The sequence below is a fragment of the Eutrema salsugineum genome, unplaced genomic scaffold (genome assembly GCF_000478725.1).
Source record: "Eutrema salsugineum unplaced genomic scaffold, Eutsalg1_0 scaffold_3, whole genome shotgun sequence".
Lineage (NCBI taxonomy): Eukaryota > Viridiplantae > Streptophyta > Magnoliopsida > Brassicales > Brassicaceae > Eutrema > Eutrema salsugineum.
This window is the reverse complement of record NW_006256756.1, coordinates 6,997,243-7,016,839: the sequence shown is the minus strand read 5'-3', so window position 1 is coordinate 7,016,839 and position 19,597 is coordinate 6,997,243. Positions and strand designations below refer to the sequence as shown.

The 19,597-nt window shown below is 33.0% G+C and overlaps 4 protein-coding genes across 4 annotated transcripts; 3 read left to right on the top strand and 1 right to left on the bottom strand.

The window, feature by feature from the left end:
* Nucleotides 1-1,792: 1,792 nt before the first annotated feature.
* LOC18014706 (sodium transporter HKT1) lies at nucleotides 1,793-4,949 on the top strand. Its single transcript, XM_006397014.2, has 3 exons — nucleotides 1,793-2,872; nucleotides 3,691-3,915; nucleotides 4,714-4,949. The coding sequence occupies exons 1-3, from the start codon at nucleotides 1,794-1,796 to the stop codon at nucleotides 4,925-4,927; spliced, it is 1,518 nt and encodes a 505-aa protein (XP_006397077.1). The 5' UTR covers nucleotide 1,793; the 3' UTR covers nucleotides 4,928-4,949.
* Nucleotides 4,950-9,198: 4,249 nt separating this feature from the next.
* LOC18014389 (keratin-associated protein 6-2) lies at nucleotides 9,199-10,072 on the top strand. The gene is made up of 3 exons (XM_006397013.2): nucleotides 9,199-9,412; nucleotides 9,525-9,675; nucleotides 9,776-10,072. Exons 1-3 carry the CDS (start codon nucleotides 9,262-9,264, stop codon nucleotides 9,870-9,872), a joined length of 399 nt encoding a protein of 132 aa, XP_006397076.1. The 5' UTR covers nucleotides 9,199-9,261; the 3' UTR covers nucleotides 9,873-10,072.
* A 439-nt stretch (nucleotides 10,073-10,511) lies between these two features.
* On the top strand, nucleotides 10,512-12,219 carry LOC18014388 (chlorophyll a-b binding protein CP26, chloroplastic). Its single transcript, XM_006397012.2, has 6 exons — nucleotides 10,512-10,834; nucleotides 10,927-11,011; nucleotides 11,096-11,146; nucleotides 11,252-11,372; nucleotides 11,482-11,616; nucleotides 11,706-12,219. The coding sequence occupies exons 1-6, from the start codon at nucleotides 10,645-10,647 to the stop codon at nucleotides 11,964-11,966; spliced, it is 843 nt and encodes a 280-aa protein (XP_006397075.1). The 5' UTR covers nucleotides 10,512-10,644; the 3' UTR covers nucleotides 11,967-12,219.
* A 387-nt stretch (nucleotides 12,220-12,606) lies between these two features.
* LOC18014387 (protein BEARSKIN2) lies at nucleotides 12,607-14,157 on the bottom strand. Its single transcript, XM_006397010.1, has 3 exons — nucleotides 13,992-14,157; nucleotides 13,490-13,767; nucleotides 12,607-13,191 (listed from the first exon to the last, which is right to left on the bottom strand). The coding sequence occupies exons 1-3, from the start codon at nucleotides 14,155-14,157 to the stop codon at nucleotides 12,607-12,609; spliced, it is 1,029 nt and encodes a 342-aa protein (XP_006397073.1).
* Nucleotides 14,158-19,597: the final 5,440 nt, after the last annotated feature.

Below are 19,597 nucleotides of genomic sequence, written 5' to 3'. Positions count from 1 at the left end.
GCCGGATTTATTAGGGTTTTTCGCTCAGAGAGTCTTATCGTGCTGATAACGTGTTGTGAAAACTTCTTAGAAACTTTATTAATCACTGGAATGTATATATAGAGTACATAGGGAATCTAGGTTAAGTACAATGCCCTGATGGGCCTAATGGGCCGGTATAAGAGTCCATATATGATATGTGTTATAACATTTCCTAATTTATGTATCAGTATTTTGTCGATCTTATCTAATTAAACTAAATCTTATATTATTAATTGACAATAATACTTAAAAAAACATTTGTCCCATATATTACAGATACATGAATGTCATATTGAGATATCAATCTCGGAGAGTTTCTCAGAAATTTTTTGAAAATATGTTCGTCTTACTAGATTAATTATATCATATGCCACTAACATCAATTTGATTAGAGATTAGCTTATATCAATTATATATTTAACAGTCAAATATTTCATTTGTAAATATATTCTCTCTTTCTATTTTTTGTAACATATTTATAAAATTTAATACATAATATTACTTATGTTACTAAACATTATATTTCTTATCTTATTTTTTTATTTTGATTTTGTTAAAAAAACTAATCACATTATCTATTTAATAATCTTATATATTATAATTCAAAATTTTTTATATCAAAAGCAAAAGCAAAAATGTTGGACCGGTTAGATAGAACGTATTAATTTAATTTAATATATTTACTGTGCAATTTTATTTATATAATAATACTATTAAAATTAATTATAAAACTAATACTTATCTAGTATTTATGTAATTGTATTACAAAATAAATACTTAATCATTATTAACACTTCCTGGCACATATATTTGCAATTATAAATATTAGCTAACATCTTATAGTTGTATTTATATACATTATATTTGGATATTCGAATAAAAAAATTATGGTTAATATTTACTCTGCACATGGTGCGGGTAATCACCTAGTACGTAATATTTTGCTTTACATTTTATCAGTTTGCTTAGTTGTAGAAATGTATTCCTAGAATTACTAATTGCAATCATTTACAGTAAAACCTCTAAAATCAATAATTTTTCAAGATACTAATTAATCAGTAAATTGAAATATTAATTTTAAGAGAGATAGTGGTTGTTTTAATGCATAATCGTCTAAAATAATCCAAAACAACGTTATATCAAGGAAATTTTATGAACCTACTAGTGAAAAATGATATGCACAAACTTGAAGTTATGATTCATTCAATAATCTTGGCTATCACAATGAATCCAGGTGAAAAGTACATATATACAAGTTCAAAATTTTGAAGAAATGATGAATAATTTGTATTACTTTTGATGATGAAGTTAAAGATTATACTACAATAGATTTGGAAGCACTTATTTGTAATTTGTACCCAAAAACCAAATATTAAACCTTTTAACATGTTTTAGATACAGATTGAGAAGATAAAACAACAAATTTTGATGTAATAAGTAAAATTAGAGATGAAATTTAATGATATTTCAACTTAATAGATGATCTTAGTTATATATGCCTAAGTTTGTATAAATTTTCATCTATAATATCATTGAAGCAATATAAGGAGTTTCTAAAAAAAAAAAAATTTAATAACAAATGTTGTTAATTTTTTTATACTGGTTCAATTAAAAATCAGCAAATTAATTATTTTATTGTATTTATATTTTTAGGAATATTAATTTATAAAAGTTTTATTGCATAGATAGCTCAAAATGTCCATGTGCGTGTAATATATGAACATGTTATGGCCGAGAATAATGCTTAGACAGACCCAACAAAAAAAAAAAAAATGGAGAGAGTTGGGGCAAAATTAGCTAAATTCCGTTTGCAACTTGCTAAAAATCCTTCCGTCCTCTGCCTCTACTTCGTATACTTCTTGTCCTTCTCCTTTTTAGGGTTCTTGGCCCTCAAGATCTCGAAGCCAAGAACCACGTCACGTCCTCATGACTTGGACCTCTTCTTCACTTCTGTCTCCGCCATCACCGTCTCCTCCATGTCCACCATCGACATGGAAGTCTTCTCCAACACCCATCTTATCTTCCTCACTATCCTCATGTTGCTCGGCGGCGAGGTCTTTACTTCATTCCTCACACTCTACTTCTCCCATTTCACCAAATTTGTCCTCCCTCATAACAAGAATATTAGACACCTTATGGGCTCTTTCGACTTGGATAGTCCGATAGAAGATCGCCGTATTGACCTCGAAAACGTTACTGATCATCGTGTGGATCCAAGCCAGATCAATGAGAGGGCATCGAAGTGCTTGTACTCAGTGGTTCTTGGTTATCATCTTGTAACCAACATAGCTGGCTCCGTGTTGGTTCTTGTATACGTGAACTTTGTTAAAACGGCGGGAGATGTTCTTAGTTCCAAGGAAATCTCACCTCTCACCTTCTCGGTCTTCACAGCTGTCTCCACGTTCGGAAACTGTGGATTTGTCCCCACGAATGAGAACATGATCATCTTCCGCAAGAACTCGGGCCTTCTCTGGCTCCTTATCCCTCAAGCATTGATGGGAAACACTTTGTTCCCTTGCTTTTTATTGTTTCTCGTTTCGGGACTTGATAAGATCACAAAGTACGACGAGTTTGGTTATATTCTCAACAACTACAAGAAGATGGGATACTATCATCTACTCTCCGTTCGTCGTTGTGTTCTTCTTGGATTGACGGTGTTAGGTTTTTTGACGATACAACTTATTTTCTTCTGCGTCTATGAATGGAGCTCGGAGTCTCTTGAAGGAATGAATTGGTACGAGAAGTTCGTTGGATCGTTGTTTCAAGTGGTGAACTCGAGACACACCGGAGAAACAATTCTCGACGTCTCCACACTTTCCCCAACTATCTTGATACTCTTCATCCTCATGATGTGAGTTCTTCAATTCTCTCTCTCTCTCTCTCTCTCTCTCTCTCTCTCTCTCTCTCTCTCTCTCTCTCTCTCTCTCTCTCTCTCTCTCCTCTTTTATTTCTTGCGTTCACGTGGACTCAAAATATTTAAACTTTTGTCCGGTCGAAACGTACGTACATTTATGTCGACATACTTTCACACATGTGGAAGTTGACATACGCATCTATGCATGTACGGCGTCCAAAACTTTTCAAAGAGCATGTTCTAAAACAAAAATATATTTTACGTAAAATTTTTGCAGTGTTCATGAAAAAAAACTTAATTTCTCCACAAAATTGTTATAAATACTATAATGATTTAACTCGAATGATAGTGTGATGTTCTAAATATCTTAATAGCTTCAATGATAACAGAATTTACATTTAATGGTGCTCATGTTTTAAAAGTCATCGTTTAGCCTAAATTGAAAAAAAAAATCATCGTAGAAATCACAAATCGTCTTCCTCCAAAACATAGAGAAGTATCTCAATAATTTTAATTGTTATACATATATACATATATGTATATTCAAATCTGGATGGCGATGAATGATGATGATTACTGAATGTTCGGGTCTTATCTAAGTTTAAAATGTATTTTTTTCATATTTTTATGTTCTATTATATATATTCCTAGCAGTCTGGCAGAGAATATTTTTTTTTTGGATTCAGTGAATCAGAATATGCCCTTTGAAGATAGTGGGGTGTCTCTTCGACTCCAACTCACCATGTTCACAAAGCATTATTTCTCTTTTATCTATAGGAATAATTCTGATAAGTAAATATAATTGTGTTGACAAGGTATCTTCCTCCGTACACATTGTTTATGCCGTTTACGGAAGAAACGAATGAGAAAGGAGAGGATGATTCCGAAAATGGAAAGAAAAGGAAAAAGAGTGGGCTTTTCGTGTCACAACTTTCCTTTTTGGTAGTATGCATCGTTCTCATTTCCATCAGCGAAAGGGAAAAACTACGACGAGATCCACTCAACTTCAACGTCCTTAATATCACTCTCGAAGTTATCAGGTGTGCTTTTACATATATCTTTTAAAATTTTTAAACTTACACACGTTCAATATGCTTTTACATAGACCACGAAAAACTTTCAAAATTTTCTAAGAATATTGGACATCAATCTATCTAGGTGAGATAGGGCATTAAGTTTACCTTCTAATAAACTAGGTGACCTAAACATATTGAAGGTGTGTAAAATATTGTTATGTGAGAAGATATTGTGTACCAGTTGTAACTTGTTAACATAGTTTAGAAATGAAAAAAATTAGCGTAGGAAAATAAACGGATTGAAAACTCCTCTAGAGAGATTAAAATGATATTTGAATTAAGAATTTCATTAATCCTTACAATTTGTCCAAGCTTTCAGAATTCAGAGTTATTCACCATACGTATCTATTTTTTTCCTTCTTGTAAATCATGTAACTCTAGTAAGTGAAAGATTAATATATAAGTGACTATATCCAACTACAGCAGATTCAAATCTGGTTCACTCGATCCTAATCTTTTCTCTGTTATTATCATTAGTTCGATCCATTACTAGATTTACCTTTTTATTCATTTTTTTAGCAAAAAAGTATGTCTTTCGGCTGGTTAAGCTTCTTTATTTATTCCTTAATAATTAACATTCATATCAATAGTAGTGAAAAGTTTTGGATCTTAGGTTCCATCATATTTTTGGATTAGATCAAATAAGAAAAGGTTATGTCCTTATGAAAGATATGAACTGTACTTTTATACCTTATTACTTAAGTTTAGTTTTTTCCATGAAAACAATACATATTACTAATTAATTCAATATTGTAACGGCAGTGCATATGGAAACGTCGGGTTCACGACCGGGTACAGCTGCAAACGGCGCTTGAATGTGAGTGACGGTGGCTGCGAAGACGCGAGTTATGGGTTCGTGGGACGGTGGAGTCCCGCTGGGAAAGTCATACTTATACTAGTAATGTTTTATGGTAGGTTTAAGCACTTCACACCCAAATCTGGCCGGGCATGGATTCTTTATCCCTCCTCTTTCTGACACATCATATACAAAAATACATTTAAACTAATCTCGTATGTCTTTAATTTGTAGTTTTTCCATTTTTTCTTGTGATGGATTGTATTGAAAACTACTGTGTTTGCATCATTAAAAAAAATACAACAGTGTATGAAAAGAGTAATATATATATAAAAATATAAATGATGCATATATATTTAAGGAGTCTATTACAAGTTATTATGTATGATGCACGATAAGACAATAGCAACAAATAAGTAACCTTTCTAGAAACTTTTCGTGAATGACAAGGATGGATTTCTGTGACAAACGGATTGAATGGGTTATGAGTTGTGTTAAATCTGTTTCGTTTTCGGTCTTGATCAATGGGAATGCTTATGGTAATATTAAACCATCACAGGGTATCAGACAAGGATACCCATTATCTCCTTATATTTTTCTCCTTTGTGCTGAGGTGATGAGCCAAATGCTAACTATTGCAGAGAGAAATCGCAGTTTTCAGGGTATGAAGCTCGCTTCACATTTTCCAACAGTATCTCACTTATTGTTTGCCGACGATTCTCTCTTCTTCTGTCGAGAAACAAGAACAGATTGTGAGGTAATGGCAGAAATTATTGGAAGATATAAAACATTTCAGGCCAACAAGTAAACTACGACAAGTCTTCCATCATTTTTGGTACAAGAATAGCACAAAGACAACATGATATGATACATGGATTGCTAGGGATTCAAAGTGTTGGTGAGGGAGGAAAATATCTGGGGTTGCTGGAACAATTTGGTCGAAGCAAAACAAAGGCATTTGACTTGTTTTAAAACGAATAAAAGAAAAGTTAAATGGGTGGTATCATCAGTTTCTTTCTTCTGCTGGAAAAGAGGTTCTAATCAAATATGTTCTGCAAGCATCGCTTATCTATTCCATGAATTGTTTTCAAATTCCAAAAATATTTTGTGATGAGATTAATAGTATGTTAAAAGAATTCTAGTGGAGAAAAGAGCATAATTCAAGGAAGATATCGTGGGTAGCCTGGAAACGTATGTCACTTCCAAAAACTGGAGGATTAGGCTTCAGAGATTTGTTTCAGTTTAACAGGGCGCTTCTTGATAAACAAGCATGTAGAATCCTTAAAAAGCCTAATTCATTAATTGCTCGGATATACAAAGGAAGGTACCATAACATGTTGATGTTTTTAGAATCAACGTGTGGTGTGCAGCCTTCATTTGGTTGGAGATCAGTCCAAGCCGGTAAAGACCTTCCAACAAGGTCTAAGATTTCAGATTGGTAATGGGAAAGATACTAAAGTGGCGTCTGATTGATGTATTCCTGCATCATCACCAGGAGCAGCAAGAGGATTTAATATTGATGCCAATTTAACAATTGCTGATTTATGGGTGTCTGGAAAACGTGCATGTGATAAAACAAAGTTACAGAATATCTTATGTGTGGAAGATGTTACAATTGTCAAAAGAATTGTTCTATCCAAATTTGCATCCACAGATAAGTATATTTGGCTGTATTCTAAAGACACATCTTACTCGGTAAAATCCGGATATTGGTTTGCAACTCATGAAGCGGTAAGAGATGAAATCATTGAACCTCCTCAAGGGTCAGTTGATCTTAAGATGAAAATATGGAAGCTGAAGATACTACCAAAGATTCAGCATTTCTTATGGCGTGCATTATCGGAAGCTCTACCTACCTCAGAACGATTACGTATTCGTGGTGTTAATGTAAATCCAATTTGTCAGTGATGTTGTCTTGCAGATGAAAACCATATCCTGTTTTAGTGTCCTCATGCACATGCGATTTGGCGATGTTCTAACATACAAGCGTTTGAAAATCCATCGATAATTCTTGAAGAAAATATTGAATGAATCATCGCAATAGCAAAAACAAAAACTCTGCTTATGGAGGATAGAGTATTACCATTTTGGACAGTTTAGAATATTTAGAAATCAAAGAATGAGTTTATATTCCAAAAAAAAAGATCTGCTCACCCCAAGGAAGATGCTGATCGTGGCTTGCAAGGAGCAAAGGAATGAAGTGCAGTAACAAGATATGAGATTTCTATGGAAGAAATGTTGAGGATGATTCATTAACCTGTTCTTCACAATGGCAACCTCCACCACAAAGATGACTCAAATATAATTTTGACAGTTCTCATATCTTAACAGGGGATACAACTGGAATAGGCTGGATTTTACGGGATCATGAAGACAAACATGTTCTATCAGGTAATGGGCGATTACTGCAGGTACAAAGTCCTCTACAAGCTGAAGCAGTTAGATTTTTACATATAGTTTAGTCCATCTGGATACAAGGCTGGTGGAATGTTTGATTTGAAAGTGATAATAAAGAGCTAGTGATAACACCGGATTTTGACTATTTTTATGGATCACTTTAATGTCTTTTACAAGTGTTTTTACTTTATTTTCAAAGGTTTTTAAAGGATTTCTATGTTTTTGGATTTTAAAAGACTTTTTAGGTCATTTGGGATAAAGAGGCACAAATTAGAACAAAAAGACTCTTTTGGATAATTGCAGACCGTCAGAACTCTCATGGAGAGACGAAGATCTTTTCACCGTCTGATCACCCTCAAAATAGGACAACATATAGAAGAATCAACCAGCTTTCAAATGCACTTGGTTTGGAGACATTCCAACGGTTGGATCTCAAGATATTCCATTAGCCCTGGAGCCACTTGAAGACGGCCAGTAAGTCACGCTACCGCGGTCACCAGCCCATTCCCCGCGGTCACAAGCCTCCCGACCGCGGCCAGCCACCTATTTCCCGCGGTCACGTCATCCCTGACCGCGGTCGGCCAACTCCGAACTAAAGCCCATATTTCTGAAGCCCAAAGTCATTCTCAGCCTCAATTCCGGAACCCTAGAGACCATGGAGTATTGAAGACTAAAAGTACTTGTCATTTAGGTCGTTTTTAGACACCACCCTTCATACTTTACAGAAACCCTTTTCTTTTAGCCGTTTTATGCGATTTTTGTAGAAGATTGTTCAAGTCCGAGTTCTTCAATAGAGAAGCTTTCTTTCATCTCTTTTATTTACTGTTTTTGAATACTTTTATTAAAACCAATGATGATGTTGACCTCAGCCATGTCTGAGTAGATCTCGAGTTGGGCTTAGGGTTCCCGAAAGGGGCTCTCATAATCGATTAAGACATCTAGGTTTATAGATCTGGGATTTCAACTTTGTTCTCTGTTTATTCTCGTTCTTATTGCATGTATGCTTGATTGATCACCTAGTATCTGATCTAGATAGTTAGTGTTGGGAAATTTTTCATTAAGTATCAGTCCTAGAATGAACATGCGATTTTTCCGTAGGAGTGGAAACCTACCTGCGGCGAGATCGTGAGTATTGACGAGTCTTGTGCAGCTCTTGTGTTCTCTCCATTCCAGGGCCAGAGTGGAAACCTACTGGTCAGTGTTGCGAGAAACAGTTGGTTATGATCACGACAGTGACGTAGTCATACCGCCATACTCTAGCTCTAGAACCCTATATATCGATATCCGTCAATCCCAATCTATCTACCCTAGTGTCAAAACCGATTATGATCCCTGTAGAGTTCCCGAAAGCTCAGCTTTTTTAGCCATAGTTTACAAACTAATCGATTTTCACTTGCTTATTCAGATCTGCATTTAAATTGCTTTAGTTCGATATTTTGCTTGCTTTACTTGCTTCGCATTCGATTTTTCTACTTGTTTTCTAGGGTAGAATATATTTGCTTTTTTTTGTTTTAGTTTAATCCGTGAAAAACAACCAACCTCTAAAACCAATATAGTCTAGACATAAAGTTAGAAACCGTAGAAGAATACCAGACACACAAATCTCTGTGGATTCGATCCCTAAATACTACAACTGATTAGTTGTGCACTTGTAGCTTTTATTTCTTTTTGTTAAGGATAAAACTTGTTCCCTCATTCAGTTGACACGCATCAGCTAGTTCGGTTAATTAATTCAGATGGTAAAAATACAGAAATTAGCACTATATTAATTGATATCAGATGATGGATCATGATGCTCCCACTTTGTTCTATCGATCATGTCAACAGAGAACATAATCAATCAAGCAGCGGATGTGTTATCAAAAAGAGCACTACAAAATTCTTCATCTTTTAATGTTTTCTATTATCTTTTAATGTTTTCTATTGTCCACTTATATGGTTAATGAACTATTTGTATCATCTATATATAGTTTAATTTAATATAAAAGTTGTTAAAGAAAAAAAAAAATCATTGGGCCTCTGCTAATAACAGTGGGCCTGATCAATATAGGCTTATTCCAAGTATGTACTAACGAAGTCCACGGGGACAGAGAGGGAGAGAGAGAGAGAGAAAGACGATGAGCAATCGAAGGAGAAGCATCGGAGACGATGACAAGGGATTACTGTGGAAACTTCCTCAGGTGAGGATCAAAGACGTCGGAAAAGTTGGTCCCGCTTTAGGACTCGGTGTCGGTTGTGGATTTGGTTTCGGCGCCGGTCTTATCGGAGGTATTTTTGTCCCAATTTTGACTAACTTAGACTTGCGAAATCGCTCAAAAAACTATCTTTAGATAGTTAGAAAAGTGTTAGTTAACTTGACTAAGAGATCGATGGAAATCAGGTGTAGGATTCGGACCAGGAGTTCCTGGATTACAGTTTGGTCTCGGATTCGGAGCTGGTTGTGGAATCGGTGTTGGATTTGGGTATGGCGTCGGAAGAGGAGCTGCTTATGATCACTCTCGCTCTTATTACAACGTTGGAAAACCATCTTTGTGAGTAATTAGATTCTAGTGTTGACTCTATTTGTGACAAAACAAGTAATGTTTGTGTTAGAACTGAAAAAGATCATTTTTTTCTTTTGGCTATTGACAGAGATGAAGTTGATTCTCTGATTGATGAACTCGTTGTCCACACCAAGAAACTTGTGAAAGCCACTTCAAAAGAAATCGACAAGTGGAGAAGATTGTAAATTAAAAAAAAAAAACTCTGCAAGTCTGCATCTTTTAGCTTAGATACTTGTCTTGTTGCAGCTTTGGATTAGTTCCTTTCAAGTAAATGTTAGTATTGCCTTGTTCTTCAATCCGGAATGTGTGAATCGCATTCGTTATTGTACGATTTGGATATGGTACAAAGACGGATTCAAGTAGTTTATATTGATCATTCTAGTGATGCTAATGGCTCAACTTAACTCCCCAAACGCCATTGAGTTTGAGCGTTTTCTTACGATAATGAGCAGGCATAACCCAATTTTGCAGAAGCAGCCATTGTTGTTGATCCAATTTGGATATCTAACTGTTGACTTTGCGCGTTATTTTGCGCGACTGAATGCGAGTCCACGATACGGTAATAAGCAGACTAGTGTGCTGAGAAATTTACTGAAAGCCCTACTAAGTAAAAGACCTGTGGATGACATTCAACAGTTGAGATTTTCATGTGTTTTGAGAATCTTGTGTACAGTCTTGCAGTGTATAGGTAAAAGCATGGCCACACAAAAGAGAAACAGAGGATATGGATAAAATAGATTATCCAACAAAAACCAATCTATGAGCCACATCAGCAACCACAGCCAATCAGAGAACAGAATCATATTTCACATTCCCAAATTGGACCAATCAAAAGCCTGAACGAATCTCACTCTCCACCTTATAGAAGCAGTTTTCGTCTCTTCCTTCCTTTCACCTAGCTTCTCCTCTTAGTCTTGATACAGAGTAAAAAAGCTTGAAACTTTGGGGCTAAAAAAGATGGCGTCTTTGGGTGTGTCGGAAATGCTTGGTACGCCCCTTAACTTCAGGGCAGTGTCAAGATCGTCTGCTCCATTGGCATCAAGCCCGGCTACGTTCAAGACAGTTGCTCTGTTCTCCAAGAAAAAGCCAGCTCCTCCTCCTAAGAAGACCGTCTCTGTTGCGAACGACGAGCTCGCCAAGTGGTACGGTATGTGTCCTCTACTTCCCTTTCAACATCGTATTGTTTCCTTTGCTTTCTATCAATACGCCTCCCTGATCATGAATGTGTTTGCAATTCAGGTCCTGACAGGAGAATATTCTTGCCGGATGGTCTTTTGGACAGATCAGAGATCCCAGAGTACTTAAACGGTGAAGTTGCTGGAGAGTAAGATACTTCTTCATGTCTCTCTTTCTATGCTTGCTTTGGCTTTGGTACTTAGGATTTATTGGTATCAAATCTGAATTGCAGCTATGGCTATGACCCATTTGGACTTGGAAAGAAGCCTGAGAACTTTGCTAAGTAAGCAGATTCTCTGCTCTAATACCTGTTTCGTTAGTTCCATCTCTTATCTCTCAAATTTGTCAATGTCATTAAGACTGGTTGTGTAATGAATGTGGTTGCTAGATACCAAGCCTTTGAATTGATCCACGCGAGATGGGCTATGTTGGGAGCAGCTGGTTTCATCATCCCTGAAGCCTTAAACAAATACGGTGCTAACTGTGGCCCTGAAGCTGTCTGGTTTAAGGTTCTTTATACTAATTCTCATCTTTCTTGAATCTTCAATTGACTTCAGATTATATATAGCAAAGCAAGAACTTATGATTTTGATGGGTTTTATTGGAATGACGATGCAGACTGGTGCTCTGCTTCTTGATGGAAACACATTGAACTATTTCGGCAAGAACATCCCAATCAACCTTGTTCTCGCCGTAGTTGCTGAAGTTGTTCTCCTCGGTGGAGCCGAGTACTACAGAATCACCAACGGATTGGTAAATTTACTCTACATTTTAAGCTATTACTCATTCGAATTCCTCACGGGGAACACAACTAAACTTGGAAATGCAAAAAATTTGGGCAGGATTTCGAAGACAAGCTTCACCCAGGAGGTCCATTTGATCCTCTGGGACTTGCTAAGGACCCTGAACAAGGAGCTCTTCTCAAGGTTAAAGAGATCAAGAACGGGAGATTAGCCATGTTTGCGATGCTTGGTTTCTTCATCCAAGCTTACGTTACCGGAGAAGGTCCCGTTGAGAACCTTTCAAAGCATCTAAGTGATCCTTTTGGAAACAATTTGCTTACCGTCATCGCTGGAACCGCCGAGAGAGCTCCCACTCTCTAAGCCGTTTTCTAGTTTCAAAAGAGCTTCGAGAAGATGCTTTGTACACTTTGTTTGATGAGAATTTCTATTGACATTGTGAAAAAAACTTCCATCTGCATCTTCTTGATATATTTCCAATGGTGCTGCTTTATTATGCTTCTAAGGATAGTCATCTAACAGTGCGTTTGCGTATGCGGTTAAATATATAGCTATCCTTTGGTTTTATATATGTAAGGGGGGAAAAAGTGCACAAAAAATCAATATTATTGAGCAATAATTTACATCACTCTAGCAAATTTTATAACCATTTCTAGCCGCTGATTTTGTTGTTTTCGACTTGTCATCATGAAAGCAATCCACAAAGACATGTAATCTAATACTGATGCTAAGTGTTGTCACCACCAAAACACATAATGCATATTGTTAAAAAAAATATTTATACATGCTTAGGTTCGTGCGAGGCAAATGAGAATAACAATACATGATGAATACATTAAACTAATCAAACCTGTTCTTATTCATTCCCATAGTGGCAATATATTTGGGTTTTGTGAAGCAATTTGCTTCCAACCATAAATGAACTAAAAATTAAAAATGTAATCAAGAACACACACACACACACACCACCAAGACTTGAATAGTCATTAGATATTATAAACATCTATTTAGAATAACCCCAGAAATCCATCTCACTGCGCAAAGAAAGCTGGTTCGACGCAGGAATTGGCTGGGAAACAGAAGAAGAATTGTTGTTACCATCCTCAAACCTAATCCCTCTAGAGGAATCTTCATTTCCCAAATGACAAGTCACAAGCCTATGATCCATCATTGACCATTCACCTAAACCTTGTTGATGGTTATGACTAGCCTCTGTCTCGCACGTGCCAACCTCTAAACCTGGCTCGCACGCTTGCTGGTACCGTAACCCTTCACTAGCCGCACTTTCACAGTCCCTTTGAAGTCCTGAAGTGTAGTCAAATCCAAGAGAAGGTGGCTTATGGAAGATTGGTGGGTATTGATGAAGAGAAAGGTCAGGCTTGTTCAGTTCAAATGTTGTGGCTCCATGGTTGCGTACTAGCTGGTAAGGGCTGTCTCTGTGCATAAAGCTACGAGCTTGGAGCGTGTTGCTGTTGTTGGACGCATCATGGTTGTATTGGTCTGTTGAGTTAATGCTTGAGCCACCTTCATTCACTACCTTGAACAAATTTTTCTTCATGAACACCCTACAAACCACCCATCCATCTTCCTACAAGATCATATAGTATAATGCACAAAACAGATTCAATAAAGTAGACCCTAACCAACCTACTGAATTTAACGCATCATGATAAACAGTCACAAACTACTTAAAATGCTCTGTGAAAATTCTCTGTCAAAATTTTGTATAAGGAATTACTGTATATATCAAAATTTTGTATAAAGAATTTTATAGAATTTAATATACATATTCAAAACAATTTAGAAAAAAAAATTTGAAAATCGGATATTTGTGCCATTAATGATCTATATTATGATTTTAAAGATTGCTCAAAGAAACGACATACACTAGGGTTGCCTTGAGAATCGTCAGCGTCTTCGAGACGGTACTCATGCATGATCCAATCAGTCTTTTGGCCATGAGGAGCTCTTCCTTTGTAGAACACAAGTGTCTTCCTCATTCCTATCTTCTTGTAAGAGTTTCTTATGCATTTGTCACGTCCTGTGGCCTTCCAGAACCCCGCATGAGTAGCACGATTTGTCCTTGAACCTGTTGGATATTTCCTGTCTTTGTGGCTGAAGAAATACCATTCGTTCTGCGGCGTTGACCCTATCTTGCATCTCTCTAATAGAAAAAAAAAACATCATACAAAATTAGAGAATTGAATCACTAATAAATTTCCATGTATATATCTAGTAATCAAGAAGTGGAAAAGAGCTATCAAGATTTATGGGTTTTCATCTCAAACCAATTAACAATAAGTGAAATCGATATTGAAATGAGGTTAATAACAAACAATGAATTGCGAGAGTTTCTTGATAAATGAGTCGAATAAGTAGAAATAGTACCTTGTAAATCCCAAGGCTCAAGCTTATTTAAATCAACCTCTCTGATAACTTCCATCTCAAACTTTTGGTAAGAGATTTTCTTCTTCAAGTAGTAATGGAGAAGCTCTTCGTCCGTCGGATGAAACCGAAAACCAGGTGGCACACCTCCGTTGGACGACGATCCCATTTTGATTACGTTTTCTTGATCAATCAATCCAACCAATCTCTTGAAACATTTGCCTTTCTTTCTAAGCAGCTACAAGTTCTTGATTTACATTTATATACACACACTCACACGTTATTGTCAACGGAGTTAATTAAAATGGTATAATATGAATGTATATGATGATGCATGTTGATATATAATGATGATGATGGTGAAGTTGACGGCCGGTGACCACGCCGCCGGAGATGCTCAAAAAGCTATCGTAAAAAGCAAGACTCGCCGGAGATTAATATGGATTTTTTTTAATTTTTAATATAACGTCTCTACGCGCCTTTTGTTGCAGCGTGTGGTACACTTACGTAAAATCGAGTGCTCCATGTGTCTCTACGCCATGTTTGACTTATTATCATTTATGAACGATCCCGATAAAATTTTTTAAAACACTAAGTTATTAGTATCATTCAATTTTTTGATTGTTCCGTAAGCAAGGGTTATTTGGAGAAGGAAACTGATAGAGAAAAAAAGACCCATATATAGGATATGGGGATCTTCAACTCGAATCATACGGTCCATGTTTACGTATAAGTACATAGTTAGCAATTAATATGAATATTAAAGAGGAATAATTGACAGAGAGATATGAGATTAGAAAAGAATATGGATCGTATGAGGTCAATATGAATGTGAATATGCCATGCACTAGCCAGTGGCCAAGGTAAGGGCTTTTATCCTGCACATGTGCCTATCTATGGCCTCCGATTCTTTCTAATTTATTTCGTTTCTCTAACTTTCAAGCTTCCGATCTGTTTTGTTAAATACTTACACATATTATCATATATTTATAACAAAGGTTGTGTCTTTAAATTCTATTATTGAGTCTTTTAATTATAACTTTTTTATTCATAACTACTTTTTTTTATCAACAGTTGCCTCTTTTAACGTCTTTTGAAGTTCTATTTATTTTGTTCTAATCGACATGTTTTTTCTATTGATATTAATTTCAAAATGCACTCAACTTATAATTTTGAAAAACAAAATGTATAAATTAATTTAATGTTGAAGAACTTCAAAAAATTTAGAACTACTGAAATAGGATAAAGTTCACTTGAAAGAAATTGCTACTGGTATGGAATTATAAAAAAACATGTGTACTAGATTGTTAGCCATGAATAAAGCGGATGATGCAACAACATACGTTTCATATATATATATATATATATATATATATATATATATAAAACAAAAGCTAACTTATTTAGCCTGAATGGAAAATTGGTAATTATGTAGGCAAATATAACCCAATTCATAAAAGCCAACATAGTTCTTTTTCTTATGAATTATTATTCAATTTACAATTCATTGTTTCATTAAAAAAATGCATATGTAACATCTGGTTTATTAGATGAATATGCGAAATTGTATGATGGAAATGAAAGAAGCATCAATTTTGGCTACACCCAATCAGATGCATAATTTATTGTCATCTTATTAAATCACTAAAATTACAAATCAATCATAGAACTTGTATTGGAAATATATTAATGAAGAACTTGTTTTTCAACAAAAAAAAAAAGAAATTTAAATTTCATGAGCAAATTTATAGAATACTTATGGTTTGATCGGAATCAAGTTTAGACAATTTATTAGACGAATATAAAATAATGAATTCAGTATTTGTAAAAGTTTATAATACAGTCGTGAGAACTGGTATGTAGAGATATAAAATCATTTTAATTTGTTTTTGTGTGATGTTCAGTTATACATACCAAAATCTCTTAATATTATTCTCTTAATTTTCATATTTTAATTTTAATTTATTTTTATGTGATGTTCAGTTATATATAAATTGATTTTTTTTTTTAATTTTCATATTTTGCGCCAAATCAATAATTAGCCCAAACATAAGATTCAGTCCATCAGCAATTCGCGTTTTTAAATGCTTCATACTTCACTTCTTTGTTACAAAATTCATATGTTCTTTCTCATCGAATATGTCTCTCTGATTAATTTTTGTAAGATTATTCTTTTAGATTAGAAATTTTCTAATTTTTTAATATATGCATGGTTTTGTCCAAAAACTGTAGATAATGAAATTACTATTTTGGAGAATAAACTTTTGTATCATCGTTTTTGCATAACTAACCATTTCTATCAATATTGTTTAAGTATTCAGAGAAATTCTCAGTAATCAACACCAATCTATCAATAATTGAATTCTACTGAATAAGATTGGTGTTGCTTATAATTGGACTTCATATTTTCTTATTCATTGTTTACCTTCTTCTAATTGATCATATTTTAAAAATTTGAAGAGCATTTGGATTACCTTTGAATAATTTATTCTCAATGTCAATTCCTCAATTTTTAATTGTATACTTGCATTTATACAGATATCTATGTTGTGTTGGTTATATATTGGTGCATAAATTATAGAGTTTTAATCCAAATAAAATTGTGTGTTAATACTTTTTATAGTTCATTCATCTTTATATTTTTACGCTTTAAAAAGTTATTTATGTTTATTTTCTTACAATAATAGTTATTAAAAATTTTAGATATTCACATCTATGTATCATCACTGTGTTTATTTATGAGTAAAATTTCAATATACATTATTTTTTTTTTTTAGATTTTGCGGGTTCAAGATCTAGTTAAGTATAATTAATTTCATAAAATCTCTAGAAGATAAAATTTTAAATTATAAACTAAATCTAAAAACTATTTTGTTTATCATTTGGCCAAATGATTTTGTATTAGCATTAAATCCGAAAGTTGTATAGGATGTGGGCTCTGTTTAGCGTGGTATCCCCTCAAATTGGTGTCTTGGAAGCCAATTCATAGCTCGTGAAATGGCTAAGAGTGTAATTAGAGATGAACGTTTTCAGTCGTATCTCACGATGAGTGGACCAACGGTGGCTTCATCACCGTACCCGACATAAAACTACATCTTAAATGTGTTTTCGCTGTATATTTTTGGTGGCCTTATTCTATTTTTGGAGTCGACTCTGTAGTTGGTTCTATTAATTAATGCTTTCACTAGGCAAAAAAGGAAAAAATATCTAGCATTGCTAAAAACATATTAAATGTTTGGCTTTTTGTCTGGTTAGAATTATTGGTTGGATTTATAGTATAATTTAGGTTCTTAATAGTAATTTATAAAATTGTTGGGTTTATTAAACCAAACATTTCAAATGATCATATATATTATAAGCAAAGTAAAATTTTAAGTTAAAGCTCTCTCATTCAATCTTAAGGTGGCTAATTACCCTTTACTCCTTCTTATATTTTTAAAAATTAAATTTAATAAAAAACTTATAAAAAATCGTAAATTAATTAAAAAAAAAGTTTATTAAAAATCGTAAATTAAATAAAAATATTAATCGAAATTAAATCAAAAAATATTTAAAATATAAAATAACAAAAATTTAAAAATTGGAATTTAATCAATAAAATACTTAATATCATCATATATCATATAAGCAAAGTAAAATTTTGAGTTAAAGCTCTCTCATTCAATCTTAAGGTGGCTAATTACCCTTTACCCTTTCTTATATTTTTAAAAATTAAATTTAATAAAAAACTTATAAAAAATCGTAAATTAATTAAAAAAAAGTTTATTAAAAATCGTAAATTAAATAAAAATATTAATCGAAATTAAATCAAAAAGTATTTAAAATATAAAATAACAAAAATTTAAAAATTGGAATTTAATCAAAAAAATACTTAAAATCATATCATATATAATATATGCGAAGTAATTTTTCGCTATAAGGTCTCTCATTCAATCTAGGTAATTAATTCCCCTTTATTCGTTAATAAATATTTTAAATATTATTAATTAATTTATTTATTTTCATAGTTTATATAACAATTTTGCTGCCACTTTTAATTATTATGATAATATTAAAAGAATTTCAATTGGATTATCTATTGAGCGAGATTATCAGGAAAAAAAATCGTAAATTAATTAAAACTTATTAAAAATTGTAAATTAAATAAAAATATTAATCGAAATTTAATCCAAAAATATTTAAAATAAAAAATAACGAAAATTAAAAAATTGGAATTTAATAAAAAAAACATTTAAAATCATATCATATATAATATATGCGAAGTTAATTTTTCGCTATAAGGTCTCTCATTCAATTTAGGTAATTAATTCCTCTTTATTTGTTAATAAAATCTTTTTAAATCTTCTTAATTGATTTATTTTCGTAGTTTATATAACAATTTTGCTGCCACTTTTAATTATTTTGATAATATTAAAATAATTTCAATTGGATTATCTGTTGAGCAAGATTATCAAGAAAAAAAATCGTAAATTAATTAAAAATTATTAAAAATTGTAAATTAAATAAAAATATTAATCGAAATTTAATCAAAAATTATTTAAAATAGAAAATAACGAAATTTTAAAAATTGGAATTTAATCAAAAAAACATTTAAAATCATATCATATATAATATATACGAAGTTAATTTTTCGCTATAAGGTCTCTCATTCAATCTAGGTAACTAATTCCCCTTTATTCGTTAAAAAAATCTTTTTAAATATTCTTAATTAATTTATTTATTTTTGTAGTTTATATAACAATTTTTCTGCCATTTTTAATTATTTTGATAATATTAAAATAATTTCAATTGGATTATCTGTTGAGCGAGATTATCAGGAAAAAAAATGTACATGTGATGTGAGAAATCCTAGCTTAAGTTGAGATCTATATATAAATATATTACTTTTTAAATGTATCTTAAGCTCAATTGTGGTTTGGTTTCTACATTGTTTAGTTTTTCGTTGTATTGTTTACCGTCTTTATTTTTTATAAATTAATTTTCAATTTTTTTTTTTGTTTTTTCGTTTTATAGTACCAATAGTAGTGTTCCTCGATTATATATTGTTGTTTTGTGTTGTCAGTTATTCTTCCTTACTTAACGTGATTAAAACCATGTCAACATATCATAAATCATCTTCATTGTCTAATGAACAGGTTTTAAGTCTTTTGTTTTTTTTTTGTTTTTTTTAAATATGGCTTTCTGAATTCTGTTTATTTTTGGAAAAATGTAAGAGAGGCCAAATACTCTAGCAGGACGCAGAGGAAAAAACCAAAAAAGAAAACATAAAAAGGGGAAAAGGGAAAAACGAAGTAGAAAAAAAGAGAAAAAAGATAAATTGAAACAGAACATAGAGTTGACAGAAACGTAAAAAAATGAGGAAAAATGAACAAAAAGTCCTAGACCATGAACGATAAGATCAAGATGGATAACACAAAATAGTGAAGAAGAAAAATGATAAAGAGATGAAGAACTCAAAGTTGAAGAAGAAAACTGAAAGAAAAAGAAGAACAAAAATGGTAGATGAAAAAAATAAAGTATAAGAAGATGAAAATCCGACGATGAAAAAGAAACGAAAAAGAATAAAGTAAAGATGCGAAAAAGACAAACAAAAATTAGAAAGAAAAAAT